At 41.9% G+C, this 19,597-nt stretch overlaps 1 protein-coding gene across 3 annotated transcripts in view; it reads left to right on the top strand.

Moving 5' to 3' along the window:
* The window catches only part of LOC147889914 (Spc97 / Spc98 family of spindle pole body (SBP) component), a 144,533-nt gene extending 126,312 nt beyond the window's left edge, over positions 1-18,221 (top strand). For all 3 annotated transcript variants that reach the window (XM_087390731.1, XM_087390732.1, XM_087390733.1), the window contains 4 exons: positions 4,822-4,883; positions 5,164-5,314; positions 16,970-17,417; positions 17,703-18,221. In XM_087390731.1, the coding sequence (XP_087246857.1) occupies positions 4,822-4,883; positions 5,164-5,314; positions 16,970-17,119 (363 nt within the window). In that variant the 3' untranslated portion in view covers positions 17,120-17,417; positions 17,703-18,221. The remainder of the gene's footprint in view (positions 1-4,821; positions 4,884-5,163; positions 5,315-16,969; positions 17,418-17,702) is intronic.
* The last annotated feature ends 1,376 nt before the right edge of the window (positions 18,222-19,597 follow it).

Consider the following 19,597-nt stretch of genomic DNA (forward strand, 5'->3'; position numbering starts at 1 on the left):
GGGCACAAAAGTTCGGCGAAATGTACACAACGCGGTGATCGAGTCCATTGTACGCATCCGTATGGCGAGATGCCGCGGTGCTAGCACGGTAGCTAGTATGAGAGCTCGAAGATGCTATTTGTAGACTCACGGAAGCAAAAGGATGCAAAAGAGTAGAGCAAGAAGTGGAAGCCGTCGCATCAACTACAATGAAAATGAAAGTACAAAGTACTATAAAAGAGAACCCTAGGACCTAGTGTCCTAGTGGTACTAAAGGTTTGGCGAAATGTGCACGACGTGATGATCGAGGTGATTGTACAGACCCGTACAGTCATCCGTATGACGAGATGTGGCGGTGCTAGCACGGTAGCTGGTATGAGAGGTCTAAGATGCTGTTTGTAGACTCATGAAAGCAAAAGGATGCAAAAGAGTGGAGCAAGAAGTGGAAGCCGTCACATCAACTACAATGAAAATGAAAGTACAAAGTACTATAAAAGAGAACCCTAGGACCTAGTGTCCTAGTGGTACCACTAGTACTAGGTGTCCTAAGACACTAAAAGTACTAGGTAACCTAAGTGCCAATAACTAAAGCTACATGGCACATACCAAGGCCCAGAGGGCATCAATACGATTGGCAAAAGATGGCCTACAAACCCCCCTCCATGGTATGGGATAAAGTACTCTGATACCACTGTATGCTCACGGAAGCAAAAGGATGCAAAAGAGTGGAGCAAGAAGTCGAAGCTGTCACATCAACTACAATGAAAATAAAAGTACAATGTACTATAAAAGAGAACCGTAGGACCTAGTGTCCTAATGGTACCACTAGTACTAGGTGTCATAAGACACTAAAAGTACTAGGTGACCTAAGTGCCAACAACTAAAGCTACATGGCACATACTAGGGCCCAGAGGGCATCAATACGACTTGGAGAAGATGGCCTACACTGTTATAGACCAAGTCGACGAATATCTATTTTGCTAAGATGCCCATACCTGAGACCAATGCTTGAAGCATAGAAATAGAAGCCACTCCACCGAAACTTCATAGCGTATCGGGTTGGCTCCCGTTTTCACCCGACACGTTTAATTCCTTGGCAGGAGGGTGATTTGAGCTGAAAGCATGGGGGGAGATGGGTAGGAGCAAGAGAACCTGCTCTGATACCACTGTTGGGTGTAGGAAGCAATGGAATGGAAGTGGAGTGCAAGGGAGCAAACAACAAGCTGAAGCAAATGTGAGTATTTAGTCAACCATATGGTTGTACCAATGAAGTCAGGTCTACGTGTTGACATGACCTACAAGGCACATACCAAGGCTAAGTGCTAACACCCATATCGTAGGCATCTCTGGAGAAGTGGAAGAATCACGAGGGGAGTTTGAATTATTGTTGATGCGGTGATGCGTTGGAAGGGAATCATTGTTTGAGAAGTCACTCCTTTGCCCAATATTATTATCCAATGTATTTCATTGAGATGGACAGAAGGCATCAGCAAGAGAAGACAAGTAGTTGCCTCCCCCTACTTAGTAATGGTTATGACAAATATCTTAAAAAAACAATCAATCTGATTCGACTGAAGGGTTTGAAAAATGAGATTACGTTGCAGACTTTGAATGACTGCCTCTCAGCATCAGAAAGGCAATTTTTGCGTACTCTTCGTCCCATAGATGTTGAACTGAATTTTGTGTGGTACGTGCAGATAATTTCCAGTTCAGAAATTCTCTAACCACTTAGTGACCTCATCGCTGATTCGATCTGCAACTGGCTCAAATGGTGGGAAAAGAATGAGAATCCAAGTGTGAAGGATGTGCATTCAAGCAAGGAACAAAATGATGCACTGCAACATCTCATGAGGAACTTGTAGTGGTTAGAGTTCAATGCAAGCTTGTGTAGCTCTTGCAGAGTCTTGTATTCCAAGCTATGCAAAATTGCAGCAGCACCGACTTCGAGGGGGGAACCTTCCCAATATTTCTATGTGTGGTTCAAGTTTGAGTGATGGGTTATCTGCCCAGGCATAGGCCTACAATTGATATATGAATATAAGTCAATAAGGATACTTTGCCCTAGGTAGTCTCCCTAAAATGATTGTATTTTTTGGTCTTTTTGTATGAGAGCCTTAGTTTTAGGCTTCAGATTTATACCCTCTACCTACTTAGGAGTCCGGGGGAATATTATTGTTTATGGCAGTGGATGGAGCTCCTATGAATCAGGCCTGGAGGATGTTGGTGCCTTGGTTTCCTACACCTCTGAGTTGTCATGCATCCATGCTTTGACTTGGAGCCTCTGAGTCATGTTGAACGTAAAGCCATGAGAGTTCTTGGTTCAACCTCTGAACCATGCTCAAACTAAAACCTTTGAGTTGGCATGGGAAACACATGTAGTTCAAACATTGCACAGTTAGGCCATGATAGACTTGTTTTAGTTTTCTCTGTCTCACCACCTTTGCTCCAAAGGGGGATTTGTTGGGAAAGGTGTAGCCAAGGTGTCGGAACTAGGCCTAGAGTCCTACCAAGTGTGTCCCTCTATGTGGGTGTGAATGTGATCCAGTTGTACCAGTTGTGTGGTACATGAACTGGTTTTGATTCCTGTATGACCTCATCTATGAGGCGTGTGTGCGTGCTCGTACCATTCGTCTGTATGCGCAATCTTCAGTGAATGTCTTCCCATACTTTCGAGCTTCTTTGCCTCGGTCTCTACAAGATGCTCATTCCTTTGGAGACCTTCCTCGGGCCAAGTTGAAAGTTTTTTATTACTGTTTTTTAGTTGTGAGTAGTAGCTGTCCCGCTCCCGGGACACGCTCCTGGGACAGCTATGAATGTAAATGCTTTGTGAATGCAAATTTCTTTCACACACACACACAAGTGGGTTGAAGATAAGGCTTACTCAGCCTATAAAAATGAGGCTCCTTGTACTTGCAACATCAATCAATCTACATCGTCCTTTACCGAGTTGCCCTCACTTACAATCTTGCACTCTCTCCCCCTTGTGCATTGTTGTTCTCTACTAGCTTTGAGATCTTCTATCCTCCATAGTTAGTTCTGCCTGTGCATCTCCTGATCCCAATACATAGGAAGCGCTATTGTGTCCTAGAGCTGACTCAAATGTATAGAAGTCTGTGATGCGTCGTTGTGTCTGATCAGCCTCTATATCCTTTGGTCTAGCTGCCTCTGGTGCTCTCTGATCTGTCGCAGTAGTGTCTCCCCGTGCCGACACATCTCCATCACATAAAGGCCAATGCAGACTAGTCATGGAAATGGATCAGTCGTGAGAGTGGATGAAAGCCACTCCCCTCCAAGTAGAGACATTGGGAGCATCCTTGTATCTCATAGTAGGCTTGGCAAGCACAAAGAAAATGCTCCTCTGTCTTAACCGCCCCCAATGTGCATAGCATGCAGATCCACTGCTCTTTGGGTATACCTGCAGTTGTCCCCGCCTCAACCCTTAGCTGATGGGACGAAATCCACATTTGTCCAATGGCAATCCTCAGTGCATGTGAGACTCCTCTGTCCTCGAGATATTCTGGGGTCTGATGATGAATCCCTCTTCCCATACTCTCAGAAAGTGGTCGCGGTAGAACAGGATCTTGGTGGGGAGCTCTTGGTCCCTTTCCAAGTCCAAGATGTATGGAGATGGAGGAGATCTCATCTCGTGGGATCGATTCAGGAGGCGCGTCCATGCTGTACTGAAAGGGATGAAGTCTGATGAACCAGGGCCAGCTTGGGAGGTCTTCAGTGAGGTTAGTCCCAAACTCTGTGGATGAAGGTCACTGTTTGAAAGATGGCATCAACTTGGAGAGTTGTCTTGGTGAACTATGCCTGTACTATCTCATGTGGGACTGAGGGCTCACTCCGAATCATCCTGGACCTCATAATCACCTGTAGCCACTCAAATCTCCTCCACTTTGTCCTCGAGAGATCGCATCCCCAGAAGGGTGCTGCATATATGGCATTCGGCCACATGAAAGTGTCGAAAAGGCAGCCCTTCCTCGGTGGATCTGGAAAGTGTGCTTGGAAACATTCTCTCTAGTCGGGCCAATGCACTTTGTCCCAGTATGAGTCGTGCTGTGGCTACCTGAGACATCGAGAAGATGGGTCTTGTGAAACTGCTCCCAAGTATGTGTAGGGCTGCACTATCTCCACTAGCTCACCACGGGGTAATTTTAGTGAAAGAGAGAGAGAGAGAGAGAGAGAAGAAAGGAAGAAATTTTCTTAGAGTCTTCGAAAGACCGATGGGTCTATGAGACTGAAAGAAAACCTGATACAAATCACAGTAAGGGTGGAGCTACTGAAACGAGCATCATCACCCATGCTGAATCCTAAGTCTGATCATACATAATCAAATACATATGGATGTAGGATTGGAGCGGAGCGGAATCCTCCGTATGTCATGTCCCCCTAGCTGGTGCATAGCTGGTGATGGGACGCTGGTGCCCGTCAAGGGGTGCCGTGTGTCTCGGTCTCTTGGACGAGGCTCGACGCAAGACCAGAGCCACCGTGACTCCCGTGGGACGTATCCCGGGTCTAAACAATGATGGGAGGTCCCCCAGAGTGATCTATGTGTCCCCTCGATGTCTCGTGTGTCGTGCTGCGATCATCGGGTCGGGGTCTCTGTCACGTCGGCGGCTAGAGACTGGACGATCAATGTCACTCGATGGGAAGAACTCTGTGATCCTGCTCTGAGAGAGAGATGTGATCGAGGTAATTTTAGTTGCAAACTGAAGAAGAGTTGTTGCAAGCTTGCAGTTTGTCCCTAGAGTCTTTTCTAAGGATGTCATATTGGTTTTGGAAAAATTGGTGAGGCGGTTGAAAATTTATATTCTGATCTCTTTAGAAACTTTCTTGCAGGCAAAAGATCTGCAGGATCTGGAAGCCATCCACAAGGCCTACTTGACAGATGCTGTTGACCAGTAAGTCTCAACTTTTTGTATACCGGGAATGTGCTCCTAGTTTTCAAAGCATTCATTGAAATGTGAAGGACAAATTTTTTTTAATGTTGTTTTGATTTCCTTACCATTTTTTTCTACTTATTTTCTTGGTCGCAAGAACATGTCCCAGACTGTTGGGTTTCATGTAACATTTAAAGGAGCACTTAACAAACAGAGACCTAGGGAATAAAGTTTTGTGGAGAGATTATATTACTGTTTCATATCAATCAGCAATACCAGCTTTATTTTGGTTTGTATGCAGATGCTTTCTCTCAGATAAGATGAAACCTGCCAAAGCTTGCATCGATGAAATTATGCAATGCCTACTCAACCTCGGTTCTTGTCTATATCATTCTGGAAAGCAGGGGGAATATGGACAATTTGACATAGGCAATGACAAAGTCTACTCAGTTGTATGTAGTTTCATTTGAAATTTCTACATGAATGCAGTTGTGTTTTCTTTAGGCAGAAGGATGAAGTTTTGTTTGGATGTCCATGGTAGCTTGTTTCCTGGAATGAACAAAGCAGATTATGAAAAATGTCTTGTGTTTCACTCAGGTGTCCTTGGCGATGTAGAGTTAAAGGCTTGTATGGATGTTAAGACTTGTTCGTGGAGTTTGACTCCATTGTAGGTAGCCCATTCTAGGAACAAAAGTTCTGATGATTTTACCCGCTTTTGGAGTCCTCTTTAATGAAAATTGCACAAAGAAGAAGTAGAGCCCCCAGAAAGGACCCCTCAACCAAGCCAGACTGAATCATAACTGAACAATCTCTTAGATTTGTTTATAGTTTATTTCCAATTGGGATCTCTGAAACCAAGGTCCTGTGTTTAAAGCCCTCTGCTCGCCTCTTTGATTAATATCCTGTGCTTCCTGAATCAAGGGGCGAGTTTGTGAATCAAATTGATTTAGAAGCCTGGAAGGGTAGCCAATGGAGGTGAATTCGGTGTGAACATATGGCTTGTTCCTTTGAAACATATGGAGAATTCCTGGTTATGCATTCAGTAAAGTGGAAAGATTGGTGTTTTAAAAATGTAAACGATCACTCTCAGGCGTCGTCACAGAGATATGATATGATTCTATTAAAGTCCTGATGAGACCCTTCAGGATCTATGGGACTAGGGTTCACTATTGACATAGTGATCCCTTACATCCACTGAGAGAGAAAGAAAGAAAGAAAGAAAGAAAGTCTATTAATGTCCACTGGAGACGAACAGATCTATGGGATAGCAAAAAACTATCTAGTACATCTGCTTAGGCAGGGCACATGGCAGCTTCCATGGAGTGCAAAAACAACTCCGATTATTTTAGAGTACCTACATAACAGTCTAAAAAATATAATCAGCCATACATTGGTTTAAGACTGAGAGTCTTTTGGTTTGGATTTAAACTCTTTGATTAGTGTTATGCCTTCATGGCACCTTGCCCATTTTCCATCTTTCCTAGTAGCCTTGACCTTAGATAATTTTGCTGCCTTATTCTTCAATTGAGCTCGTGTGAATTCCTCAGCTATCCTTATCTTGGTCCCTTTCGACTTGTAAGATTGTCGAATAAGCTTGATCCATAAGTCTCGTGATTTAATTGTAATGATAGCATGTCCTCTAGAGTGCGGGATATTAGTTGCTCCGTCATCATTATTATTATCATCAACCTTCCATTCAATGCAACAACTATCTGATCACACTCCACTTTGGCTGAACTTTTCATTTGGCATGCCTCTGGATGACATGCAGCTCTTTTCAGTCAGACACTTACAGGTCAATCAATTCTATCTTTCTCATGAAAAATTCCAGCAAATGATTCGATTGGCTTGTAGGCCATTGTTATCTCATGCTGAGGAGGATCTGGACTTTGCTTGGAACTCTTTTGTATATCGTATTCAAAATGTTATCAAGGAATATGGAAGATGGTACATGGCAGAAACCAGACAGCATATCCAGTGGGCAAAATCTTACAAGCAGTCCCTGGTACAGATTAGCCATCAAAGGTCCCTTTCTAGAGTTCATTGTCTTGTGCTTCTTCCATCATTGATGCTAATGATAAACGCAAGCTTTCCAAATGGCAGACAAGGGCTAGAGTTAAGCCTATGCTAGATAAGGGTTGTTCCTCAAATTCTTTCTTTCAGAATTTACATGCATACAGACAAAGTCAATCTATCATGAGAGTAAGAAAACCCGATGGTCTTTGGACCCAGACTTTATCTCAGCTAGAAAAACAATGTCTGGATCATTTTCAGCTTCTTTTTTCTCAGCCATCTTCCTCTACTCCTCAGGTTGAATTGGCTCGGAGCATATTTATTAAGCTTGTTTCTCCTATTGTTTCTTTGCAAAAAGCTTCAATGCTGGAAATGTCTTTTACAGATATTGAATTGGATGAAGCCCTCAAACATTTGGGTAAACATAAATCCCCTGGCTGGGATGGTTTGACGGTTGAATTTTTTATAGCCTTCTGGGCTGAACTGAAGGGTCCAATCTTGAAGCTCATTAATGTAGCCTGGCAGCATCAACATCTTTCTTCAGCTTAGAAGCATGGTCTGGTTAAGCTTGTGTCCAAAAAACCCCTATGTGAGACTATGGATGACTGGAGGCCCATCACTTTGATGCCAGTTATATATAAACTTATTGCTAAAATGTTGGTTCATCGGATAAAGGATATCCTTCATGATGGACTTCATCCCAGGCAATATGGTTTTGTTCCAAGAAGGAATATACATGATATCTCCAATACCCTCATCGCAATGGAATATGCAAAATATTCAGCTCAAGATGTTTTGGTCATGCAGGTGGATGTGGCAAAGGCATTTGATACCGTACAGTGGGATTATGTCTCAAATCATGTCTAAACTTGGTTTTGGGCCAAAGCTAGCTAATGTCATATATTGGCTTTACTCAGATTCCACTGCTCAATGCTTTATAGGGAATCATTTGTCTAAGTCTTGGACTCTGGAACGATCAGTTCGACAAGGATGCCCTCTGAGTGCTTTGCTCTGCTTCACATCCTTTGCTTCTTTATACGGATCATCTGGTTGATACTGGTCAGTTAGTGGGGCTTCAGATTCCTGGATCACGGCCTTTCATTGCACAGGCTTATGCAAATGATTCATTCTTCATGCTAAAGAGTAGTCCTCTGAAGCTTTGCTTATTGATAGATACCGTTTCTGATTTTGGGTTGGCAGCTGGTCTAAAAATTAATTTTCAGAAATCAAAACTCTTCTCAAGCATTGCGACAGGCATGCTATCCTTTGGCCCGGCCAGATTATTCATCTGGAAAACATAGTAAGACATTTGGGTTATCCAATTGGCTGGAAAATCAGAAGTAAGCAACAAAGGTCTTGGGTATTTAACAAAATTCAGGACAAATTAGAATATTGGAAGATCTCCACTTTTCCTTTGCATGTTCGGCTTTGAATTGTCCAGTCCATTGTTTTAGCTTATGTCCAGTTTTACCTTCCTTTATTACATTGGTCATCTCGAGATCTCTCTTCTTTTATGTCTCAAGCCATGGAGATTTTTTGGAAAACAAAGCTTCATAACAAAGCTTTAAGGCTGCTCAAAATGGACCTGCTTTGCTCTCCAAGAATGCACGGTGGTTTGAATATTATAAACATCAAATTTCATGTGTTGGCAAGAAAGATCACTATGCTCAAGACTTTTTTTCAGCAAGAGCAGCCTTGGTCTATCATGTTGGCATTTTTATGTGGCCAGATGCGAACAAATGCTTATGGACATTGGCTAGTTGATCCATCGGAAGTAGTACTTGGCAAGTTTTAAGGTAAAATCCCTGGTTGTCCATTTTCTACTTTCTTGATTCAGCATTGGAAGAAAGTACTCTCTCACATCAAATGGTCTCCCCATCCTGCTTCTATAGCTTCCTCGCTTCGAATGGAAAGCCTTCATTGGAGTGCTGTTTTTTTACTCTCCTCTTGCTGTACAACAACCAATCAGAGCTTACAATCTCATGAAGTTGGGCATCCGGTTCATTGATGATGTGGTAGATACTCAGGGGCATATTCTCTCTTTTCTGGCAGCATGCCAACACTACAATCTTAGGATGCATCATAGACCCATATGGAAAGCTCTTTTCTGGCAGCATGCCAACACTACAATCTTAGGATGCATCATAGACCCATATGGAAAGCTATTGCAGATCTCTTACTCCCTTTGGTTCCAATTCCAACATTGGAAGTAAGAGACAGGCTTCAAGATTGGCATCTTCAGTCCTCAAGTCCAGGATTATTCTCTTAGCCTTTGCATCTATTGACTTCCATACAGGCTTATCAATTGATATTACCTCCTCCATGGATTGCTCATCATGCAAATTCTCTTTGGCATCTGAATAAGTCTTTAACTTGGTGGAAAGGAAAATTGAAATTGATATGGAAGTTGAAAATGCCATTGAAGGAGCGACTCTTTCTCTGGAGATGTATTGTTGGTATTTTTTCAGTGGGAGTGAAATTAGCTCAAAGAAGGATTGCCTCTCCTCTTTGTCCAAGATGTCATCATACTTCTGAGAGTATTCAGCACTTCTTGTGGTTTTGCTCATATTCCAGAGACCTTCTGGACAAGATCTCCTATCTCAGATTTCCTGCACACAGGTTCTCGAGGTTTTTCTGGATGTTTGGCATATTATCAGCTTCTTTGTCACAGTATTCTCTTTTCTTCCATTGGACCAGATACTGGGCCTTATGGACCCTCTGGCTACAGCGAAGTCATGCATATCTGAGTTCACCCCTTCAGCACCCTTATGAGTTCTTCCGGGCCTCATTGCGGCAGTCCTTATATGATGCCTTGCATGAGGAAGATTTGGATGTTTCTTGCATTCAGCTTTTCTTTTATTGTTTCTGATGGATAGGGCATTGGCTCTTTTCTCGAGCACTGCCCTGTTGTAAAATGGATGTTTCATAATATAATTTTCTTAGTTTCACCCAAAAAAAAAAAGTGTATGTGTGTGGATGCAGGCCTTATCATTATATGGGTTGGCGGTTGGTCTTTATATTAATTTTTAGAAATCTTAATTGTTGCCTTTGCATTCTAAAAACTGGAATGATCTTTTATGGCGTGGGGAAACTGTTCCACTCAATCAGATGGTTCGGCATTTGGGTTATCCTTTGGGTTGGTCGGTTACATGTCGCCAACAAGCTGATTGGATTTTAGCCAGGCTGAAAAAAAAAGCTAGGCATGGCTGCTTTGACATGTGCTAATGTGTGTGTGTGTGTGTGTGTGTGTGTGTGTGTGTGTGTATGTGTGTGTGTAAATTTGAATGAAGCATCGCCGGCGCAAAGGCCGTGCGATTCGGGAAGTTATCATGATTCACCGCATTACCAGGAAGTCATGATAACTTCCCGAATCGTTCTACGATTGTTTTCAGACTCGTTTGATAGATCAGGATGTGTATACAGCTTATATAGAGATCTTTTGTTGAGTAGTAGCTACTTCGTTTTTGAAGCAGCTATGAATGTAATTATTCCATAGAAATAAAAGATTTCTTCTCACAAAAAAAAAAAAAGTGTATGTGTGTGTGGTGGTCAGTGGTGTTGGAGGGGTAAGCGACGTACATAAATTGCAGCTAGATATTGTTTGTTTACAAAAGCATAATCAACACTCCATGGCTGGTCATCATGATTATTTGGCGGTTATGATATATACTATGCTAGTACCACTACCTACTCAGATGTATGCATACTGGTTAGACATGAGGTGGAACCTCAGTTAGCCTTCAATGACAGCAGTGGCAAGTGGATGGTCATACAATGTAATGTCAATGGTGATATTCTTGAGTTTGCATCTGTCTATGCTTCCCAGACCTCTGCCATGAGGGCTTCATTATGGGATTCTTTATGCAGATATCCATGGAGATCCAATGCATTCATTTGTGGAGATTTTAATAATTCCCCTCTACCAAGAGATAACACCACTTCAAGATCTCATATGCTATCATTGACTGTATACGCATAGTCACATGGACTTGTCTTTAATTTCAGCCTCTTCACGAGCTTGGAGTTAATCACATTGTGAGTTGACGCCGAGTCAAACAACATAATGACATCATGATTGGCCACTTGTCCTTTCATTTTAATTAACTCCGTATCATTAAAGGCTGTATACCCCGTTGCTGCGGAAAGGCAGAAATGGGATAGCATGCTTCTTTCTGTGCAGGCTGAAGATTTATGGCTGCTTCTCCAAGGGTCAGTGCCTGGATATACCTTTCATCATAATGCACTTACTACATACTGGGCAAGGCTTGATAGATGGTATTTTTTTTACCCACAACAATTTGCAGATTTTAGCCCTCATCTCCTTATAGATTTCTCATTGGGCTTGTCAGATCATGCCCCATTGTGGATGAATTTGCAGCTTGGCATGCCTCTGGATGATTTGCCACCCCTTTCCAGTAGATTATTGCATGTTAATCAGGCTTATTTCCGACATCACTATTTTCAGCAAATGATCAGACTTGCAATTCATCCCTTGCCTTTGCATGCCCAGGAGGACATGAATTATGCTTGGGACAGTTTTGTCTCTCGTATGCAGAATGTCATTAGGGAGTATGGCAACTGGCATATGACTGAATGGAGGAATGAGGTTAAATGGGCAAAAAGGACAGCACAACAATTGTTTGAATTTTCTTAGTTAAGGCCTCTCTCTGATTCAGAAAACGATTCCCTTTCACATGCTCAGATTAAATTGATGGGCAAGAATGAAGCCCCTCATGGATAAGGGCTGCTCATCAAAAGCCTTTTTCCAGAGCTTGCATGCTACTCGACAGAAAAACTCATGTCTAAGGGTAAGGAAGCTCGATGGCTCTTGGACGCACTCTTTCTCTGATCTCCAAGATGAATGCCAAAATTATTTCCAGAAATTGTTCTCCGCTCCTGGTTCCCCACCAAATCAAATGACTGATGCTAGGACTGAATTTCTCCAATATGTTTCTGGAATAGTGGAAATGGATGATGCTCTTATCTTGGAGAGACCTTTTACTGACACAGAACTTGATAATGCATTGTTCCACCTCAGCAAATACAAGTCCCCTGGTTGGGATGGCCTTACGGTGGAATTTTATATTTCTTTTTGGGATGATTTGGAAGAAGTCCTCTTGCAAATGATCAATGTTGCCTGACAAGAAAATCAGTTGCCGCACTCTTGGAAGCATGGCATAGTCAAACTTGTGCCCAAAAAACATCTGTGTAACCATATGTCAGATTGGAGGCCTATTACTTTGATGCCTGTAGTTTATAAACTCATTGCCAAAATGATTGTGCATAGGCTTCACAGGATACTGGATGCGGGACTTCATCCTCATCAATATGGATTTGTGCCGCGAAGACAAATCCATGACAATATATCCAATGCCTTGACTGCAATTGAATATGCTAAGTATTCGCATCAAGATGTGCTCAAATTGCAGGTGGATATTGCTAAGGCATTTGACATTGTTCAATGGGATTTTCTCTCTCAAATCATGACAAAGTTGGGCTTTGGTCCCAAGATAGCAAATGCAGTTTACTGGCTTTACTCTGGCTCTACTTCTCAGTGCATTCTTGGGGGTCATCTGTCTCGGTCATGGACATGGGGTCGATCAGTTAGACAGGGCTGCCCTCTTAGTGCTCTCTTCTATGCCATTGCAACCCATCCCCTTTTAATGTATCTTGATCATCTTACAAACACAGGATAGATGACTGGTCTTAAAATCCCTGGGGCTACATCTTTTTTGGCACAAGCATATGCTGATGATTCCTTTTTTATGCCACATAATTCTCCCCGAGAAGTTCACATGCTTATGACCACTCTCTCATTATATGGTTTGGCAGCGGGATTGCATGTCAATTTTGACAAATCTAAATTACTTCCCCTGAAACAATGTGACTGGCATTCTATTCTTTGGCCAGGTCAGGTGGTGCATTCCAAAGATGTAGTCAGGCATTTGGGATATCCCATAGGATGGCACATCACCAGGAAGCAGCAACTAAAATGGATCTTCCAAAGACTTCAACATAAACTGGAATACTGGAAGATTTTTACTTGGCCTCTTCATGTCAGGCTCAGAATAGTACAGTCCATTGTAATGTCCTATGTCCAGTTCTATTTGCCTTTGCTGCATTGGTCCTCCAGGGATATTTCAGCCTTTATGTCTCAAGCTATGGAGATGTTATGGAGGACAAAAATTGCTATGAAAGCATTGAGACTGATGAAGATGGAAATGGTGTGCTCTCCTAGGATGCATGGTGGACTTAATGTCCTCAATATAAGATATCATGTACTGGCAAGGAAGGCGACTATGCTGCATACTTTTTTCCGTCAACAACAGCCATGGACTTGTATGCTAGCATCCATGTGTGTCAACATGAGGACTTGTGCTTATGGTCATTGGACTACTGATCATTGGGAGGTTGTCATTGGGAGATTTGTAGGGAAGATACCTGGCTGTCCTTTCTCTACTGCTCTGTCACTTGACTGGAAACAAGTACTTTCTAAGGTCAAATGGGCTCCTGATAATTGCTCGGGGACAAACTCAATGAGGAAAGAAAGTATTCACTGGAGTGCCATCTTTGACATTCCACTCGCTTTACAGGAACTCGTTTGGGCATACAATCTCATGAAATTGGGAATTACATACATACATGATGTCGTAGATGATCAGGACTATGTTTTATCTTTTCCTCAGGCCACTGCTTCCTATGCATTGGGAATGCATCATAGGTCTATATGGAAGAAAATTGCTGATTTGTTACATCCTTTTCTACCTGTTCCTCCTGTGGCTAACACAGACAGGCTCACGGATTGGCAATTGCAACCCTCTGCTACATGCACTCATCATGTTCCTCTTCCTGCCTTAAACCTCCATCAAAGCCTACAGGCTTCTTCAGCCTGCTCCATGGATTCAGCAATATGCTAATTCTCTGTGGCATATAAGGAAGCCCCTCTCATGGTGGCGGAAGAATCTCAGGATGTTATGGAAGTGTAAAATGCCATTGAAACAAAGACTTTTTCTATGGAGATGTATGATAGGCACATTGTCAGTGGGGGTCACACTTGCTAAACGTCGCATTGCACCATCCACATGTTTAAGATGTCAGGCTCCTTAAGAGATTGTTCTTCATTTACTTTGGCACTGCCCGTGTTCTAGGATCCTCCTCAGGAGAATTTCAGATCATCTTCGGCTCCGTTTCCCAAGTCACAGATTTGGGAAACATTTCTGGCTCTTTGGCAAATTTATGAGGTCTTTGTCTCCATACTCACTATTTCTCTCTTGAGTGAGATATTGGGCTCTTTGGACAATCTGGAGTGAGCATTTTTGGCATACTTGGGTCGGCAAATTCACAAGTCATATGAATCTTTCCGAGCCTCATTGCGGCAATCCTTATATGATGCCTGCCATGAGGGTGATATGGATGCTTCTTGCATAGAGCTTTTCTCTTTGGTTTTCTGATCTTTGGGATACTCTCCATTTCGGAGACCTCCCATCATGTAAATTCATGAGTATATAAATATAGTGCAGTGGATATTACAAAAAAAAAAATTGTGTGTGTGTGGATGCAGGCCTTATCATTATATGGGTTGGCGGCTGGTCTTTATATTAATTTTTAGAAATCTTAATTGTTGCCTTTGCATTCTAAAAACTGGCATGATCTTTTATGGCGTGGGGAAATTGTTCCACTCAATCAGATGGTTCGGCATTTGGGTTATCCTTTGGGTTGGTCGGTTACACGTCGCCAACAAGCTGATTGGATTTTAGCCAAGCTGAAAAAAAAGCTAGAATATTGGACGTTGGCAACATGGCCTCTTCATGTTAGGCCACGGATTGTTCAATCGATTCTAGTAGCTTATATTCAGTTCTATTTGCCTCTCATGAAACATGGCAGGAAGAGTTTGAGATTACTCTCATTATAACATCTATGTTCACAAAAAATGCATGGGGGATTAAATATCCTTAACATTCAGGTGCATATCCTTGCTCATAAAGGACAAATGATGCTGCATTTTCTACAGGATATTCAGCCTTGGGCTGCAATGATACATCATTCGTTATTACAGCTCAACACTCGTGCTTTTGGATATTGGCAGCCTACACAATGGGATTTTATTGGAAGGCAAAATGAAAGGTTGCCCTTTTGTTTCTAGCATGATGTTGGATTGGAAGCATATCCTCTCTCATTTGGAATGGAATGGACAAGATTCTTTACAAGGCAACTCTCTCAGAGTAGAGAGTATACATTGGTCTAGAATTTTTGTCCCTTCGTGGCAAGTGTAGGAACCTCGCCGCTCATATTTCCTCAGTTTAAAAGGCATCCATTCAGTGGCAGATGTCATTCAAGATGAATTTGAGGTTACAATGAAGCAGAGTTGGGACTGGGTAATGGATAGATTTCAGAAGCAGCTAGGAAAATAGAGAAGCTTCCAAGCAAATATGGCTGGAAGAAAACTGGTTCTTAACTGCCACTGCCTCTACCCCATTGGTATTTTGTATCTTTCCTGTTAGTCTCCTTCCAAAACAGGTCTTGACAGATTCATCAGATTGTGCAGATCATTCTTATGGGAAGGGAACAATAAAATATCTCAAGTAAGGTGGAACTACTGTATTAAGCCCAAAGAAGAAGGGGGACTAGGGGTGATAGACATCTCTTCTGCTGCCAAAAAGCTTTCTACTGCATGAATTATCAAAGCTTCACTTCATTAAGATGAGGATTGGGCTCAGCTACTTATGAGAAACATGAGACATATTAGACCTTGCAGGGCTCCAAATTGGAATTACATGCTCTCTTTAACCCTGAACTCTGTAAGTCCAAGGGGAGTCCTTTTCATCCCATTCCACAATTAGGGCTTCAAGAACGTCTTTGTGATTGGATTATTACTTCTCCAGGATCGTCCTTGAAACCTTTACAATTGTCACATATTATTGTCTCTTCATTATACAAGGTCCTTTTACCCCCACCATGGGTTTCTCACAAGCTCGATCAACTTTGGCGAATGAATTGCACATCAAAGTGGTGGCACAAAAGATTGAAACAAATTTGGCATTCTAAAATGCCACGCAGACAACAAGTTTTCTTGAGGCGAGTACTATTGGGAGTTTTTCCATGTGGGCAACGATTGGCACGCAGACATATTGCTCCAGCTGTTTTTCACAGATGCTTAGCTCCATGGGAGTCTGTGCCACATCTACTTTGGCATTGCCCCTCCACTCAGGATTTTCTCACTTTCCTTGGACAGCGTTTACATGCTAGAGTTCCACATGCTGTCTTTGGAAACTCTTTCTGGATCTTTGGGATACACCCAGCTACACAAGAGTTTGATTTGTTTTTTGTTTGGGTTCGTTACCGGGCACTCTGGACTCTATGGAAGGATAGAAATCATAGAGTCTTTGGTGATCCCACTTTTTCAATTTTTGCTTTCTTTAGACGCTCTCTACAGCAATCTTTCTATGATTGCTTGCAAACAAAGTGCATAGCTCATGATGTATATATGTCTTATATTGATTTTTCTCTTGATGTATTTGGGCACTTCCCTTTTTGGGATAGTGACTCTGTAATATAACGCAAAAGAAATTTCACAAAAAAATATGTGTGTCCGTATGTGTATATTTGGCTTGTACTGAGATCTTCAGTTGATGTATTTTCTAGCGCCTCGTTTTTGAGGTGACTATTCTTGTAATATAATCAATCAAAGCTTTCACTAAAACAAAAGTGTGTGTGTGTGTGTGCGACAAAATGACCTCCCAAAAATCAGTGATCCATGCACCATGTGCAGTAGTACGTAAGGACCATATGGCAGGATCACAACATGAGATATTTTGGGAATCCGTTCTTGCAATCTTATGAATATTTCAGACTCTCCCTACGGCAATCTATCTATGATGCTTGCCATCAAGGAGATCTTCCTCAGTCATGCCTGGAAATAGTTTCTCTTTGCTTTTGATTTCCTGTTGAGGCTCTCTGTTTTTTTGAGACCCTCATGTAACTTTTGCTGATAATATAATCATGGATTTACCCCCAAAAAAAAAAAAAGTGTGTGTGCGCGCGCGCGTGCGCTTACCTTGTCCCTGAATTGATTTTTTAAAAGACGTCATTCGCAGGTTCTTGAAGTGAAGAATCAATATGAGAATTCTGTTCGGCAGCTTCATCGATTGAGGTCTGAAAGTCACAGCCAGTTGTCGCTGGGCTACTTCTGGATGCGACTTGACTTCAACGGTTTTGTTGGAGATACATGCTCAAGAGTTTCATAAGACAGTGGCAAGAAGGGGGATACTTAAATCCTTATTGAAATGGAGATTGGGGGACCGCTCAAAAGGTTATTGAACGCAAGTAGCAAATGAGAATTCCACACGGAAGCTTCATCAGTTGAGTACTGAAAGTCAGGACCAGTTGTCAGATGTATCTTTCTATTGGTGGGCTTTTTGGAGATGTCTAAGACTTTCAAAAGAAAATTGGAGGAAGGGGATGCTGGAGGTCTTGATGAAATCGTTTCGAATTCATGGCATTGTGGATTCTACTTGTTTACCTTATCAAGATTGCTTGGAGCTGGTAAGTTAGCACTGTTTGGAAATTAGACAGTAGTTAATTCTGGGTGTTCCATTTTGGCCAATTCTGTACTGCATACGCATGCCCACTGCATTGGGCTATTACTGGTGTTCCCTGGATTAAATTATTTCCACAATGGTAGACTAGATTGATTCTATAGTTTGTACATGAATGGCATACCTGATTGTTATAAGAATCATAGAAAGTGTCCTTGTTAAACAAAACAATTGCAGAAATCTTACAATTTAAAGCAGCATCATCTAAATGGCTCCTGCATGTCTTTAACAGATCAATTTATACAATGTCCCAATCCTCCAGTTCATGTCATGTCAAGGCAGTTTCTCGGAAGCGCTATATGACAGGTTGGGAGTAAAGGCAGGATATTGTGTTGCGAGGTTGCAGATTCAACATGATATCACTAGATTTTGAGGATCTTTCTGGCCAATTGTAATGAATTGATCTACGATGGAAGACACCTTGATTGAGTAAATGATGATATCCTTATAAAGTTCTGGACAGCATAGATTCCTGCCTCAACTTAAGGCTCAAGGAGTTGCACTTAGGAAACCTGTTTTTGTGCATAGGTACTCCATATGATGAGATCTGAATATTTGGTCCTCTATAAATGTACATTTTTGCATGTCTTGTGGACAAATGGGGGGAAAGATGTTTCCTAGGTTTTAATAGCGTTATTGCAAATGTTCCTGCATTGAAAGATTTGTGAATCATTCCTTACAAGTAAGCTTTTAAAGGATTGCAAGCTGCATAGGCTATTCTTGTGAATAGTTCATATGATGTACATGTGTTGTGGACAAATAGACAAAACAAGATGTTTCTGTGGATCTGGAGGACAGCAGCCTTGGAAATGCTTCTGAGCTGAAATCTTTGTGAAGCGTCTCTTAAAAAGTAAGTTTTTAAAGTATTGCAAGGCTGTCTGCACACTAACGTCTAGAGACTGGCATTTGTAAGTACTGAACTGTTTGCATAGCCTGCGATTTGTGAATTTCTGATTTGAGCATTCTGGACCAGCTGTGCCTGTGGGTGATCGGTCCTATCTATCACCGGCCTTGATTGTTGCAAAATGTGATCAACTCCGCTAGAAGTACTCTTTGGGATGCTCCAAGTTGATTTCTCTCTGTACATTCTGTTTGCAATCGCTTTGGGGAAAAAGAAGCTACAGTATGAGTTTGTGGTGGAGTGCAGCCTTGTGCACCTTTGCTTTTGTAATCTTTTTTGGACAGGACTGGTTTTTCTCTTGCTGAATCGCTACGTCTGGAGTCATCTTAAGGAGAGGGGAGCTTGTGTCCCATGCTAGTCAACTTTCCATTTCAGGTATCCCTCAATATCTACTCATGCTTTTCTCATATTTCTAGGATTTTCCTCTGTAATCTTAAGAGGTTTTATTGGATGCTATTGTTTCTTGGAGTCGGAGTCCTTTATTGAAATATACAAGTTCGCCTTTTCAGTGTCTTTTCGATGTCCCAGGTATTATTGCAGAGGAGGTAATATTTCTCCATGCAGGTAGGCGACTGCTCTGGGACGTTTTTAAAAAGGGAGCAATCTAGGTTTTCAAGTTTGATCTTGTCGAAGCTCAAGATTACTGAAGGTTCAGAAGATTTCATAATGTTTTGGATATATACCCAATGCTTTTTAGGCTATCGTATCAGATCCAGTCCTCCCCCAAAAGGGTGTTAAGATTAAGAGAAGAATGAGAGAGGGAGAGAGAGAGAGAGAAGAGAGAGATTTATTAATGTCTATGGATTGCCAAGAAGGCCTATGTTACCAAGTCTAAAACACATCATGAGAAAATGGATCTCTGTAGCACATCCCTCAACATGTGATGTAATGTAATTTAAAAAGCCAAACATGTGTTACAAGCCATGTGATTTGAGCTCTACTTGTACCTGGCCCAATGAGAACCGTTTTGTTTGTGCAACATCTTGAAGATCAATCAATGATGTCCTCTACTTTTGGTATGTAGGGCAATCTTGTAGGTGTTCTGAAGCAACTTGATTCTATGACATTGCAATGATTGTACTTCAGGTGGGGCAAGCGTTCATTGTAGTTTCATAAACAGTCACCTCAACTGGCTGTTTATGTAGGCATAGGCTCCTCACCTATGAAATTTTATGAGCACTTGCTATTTGAATCTTCGTTTGGCTACTAATTGCATGATATGTATT

Source organism: Dipteris shenzhenensis, chromosome 19, assembly GCF_047967505.1.
Source record: "Dipteris shenzhenensis isolate YYH24624 ecotype China chromosome 19, Dip_SZ_1.0, whole genome shotgun sequence".
Taxonomy (NCBI): domain Eukaryota; kingdom Viridiplantae; phylum Streptophyta; class Polypodiopsida; order Gleicheniales; family Dipteridaceae; genus Dipteris; species Dipteris shenzhenensis.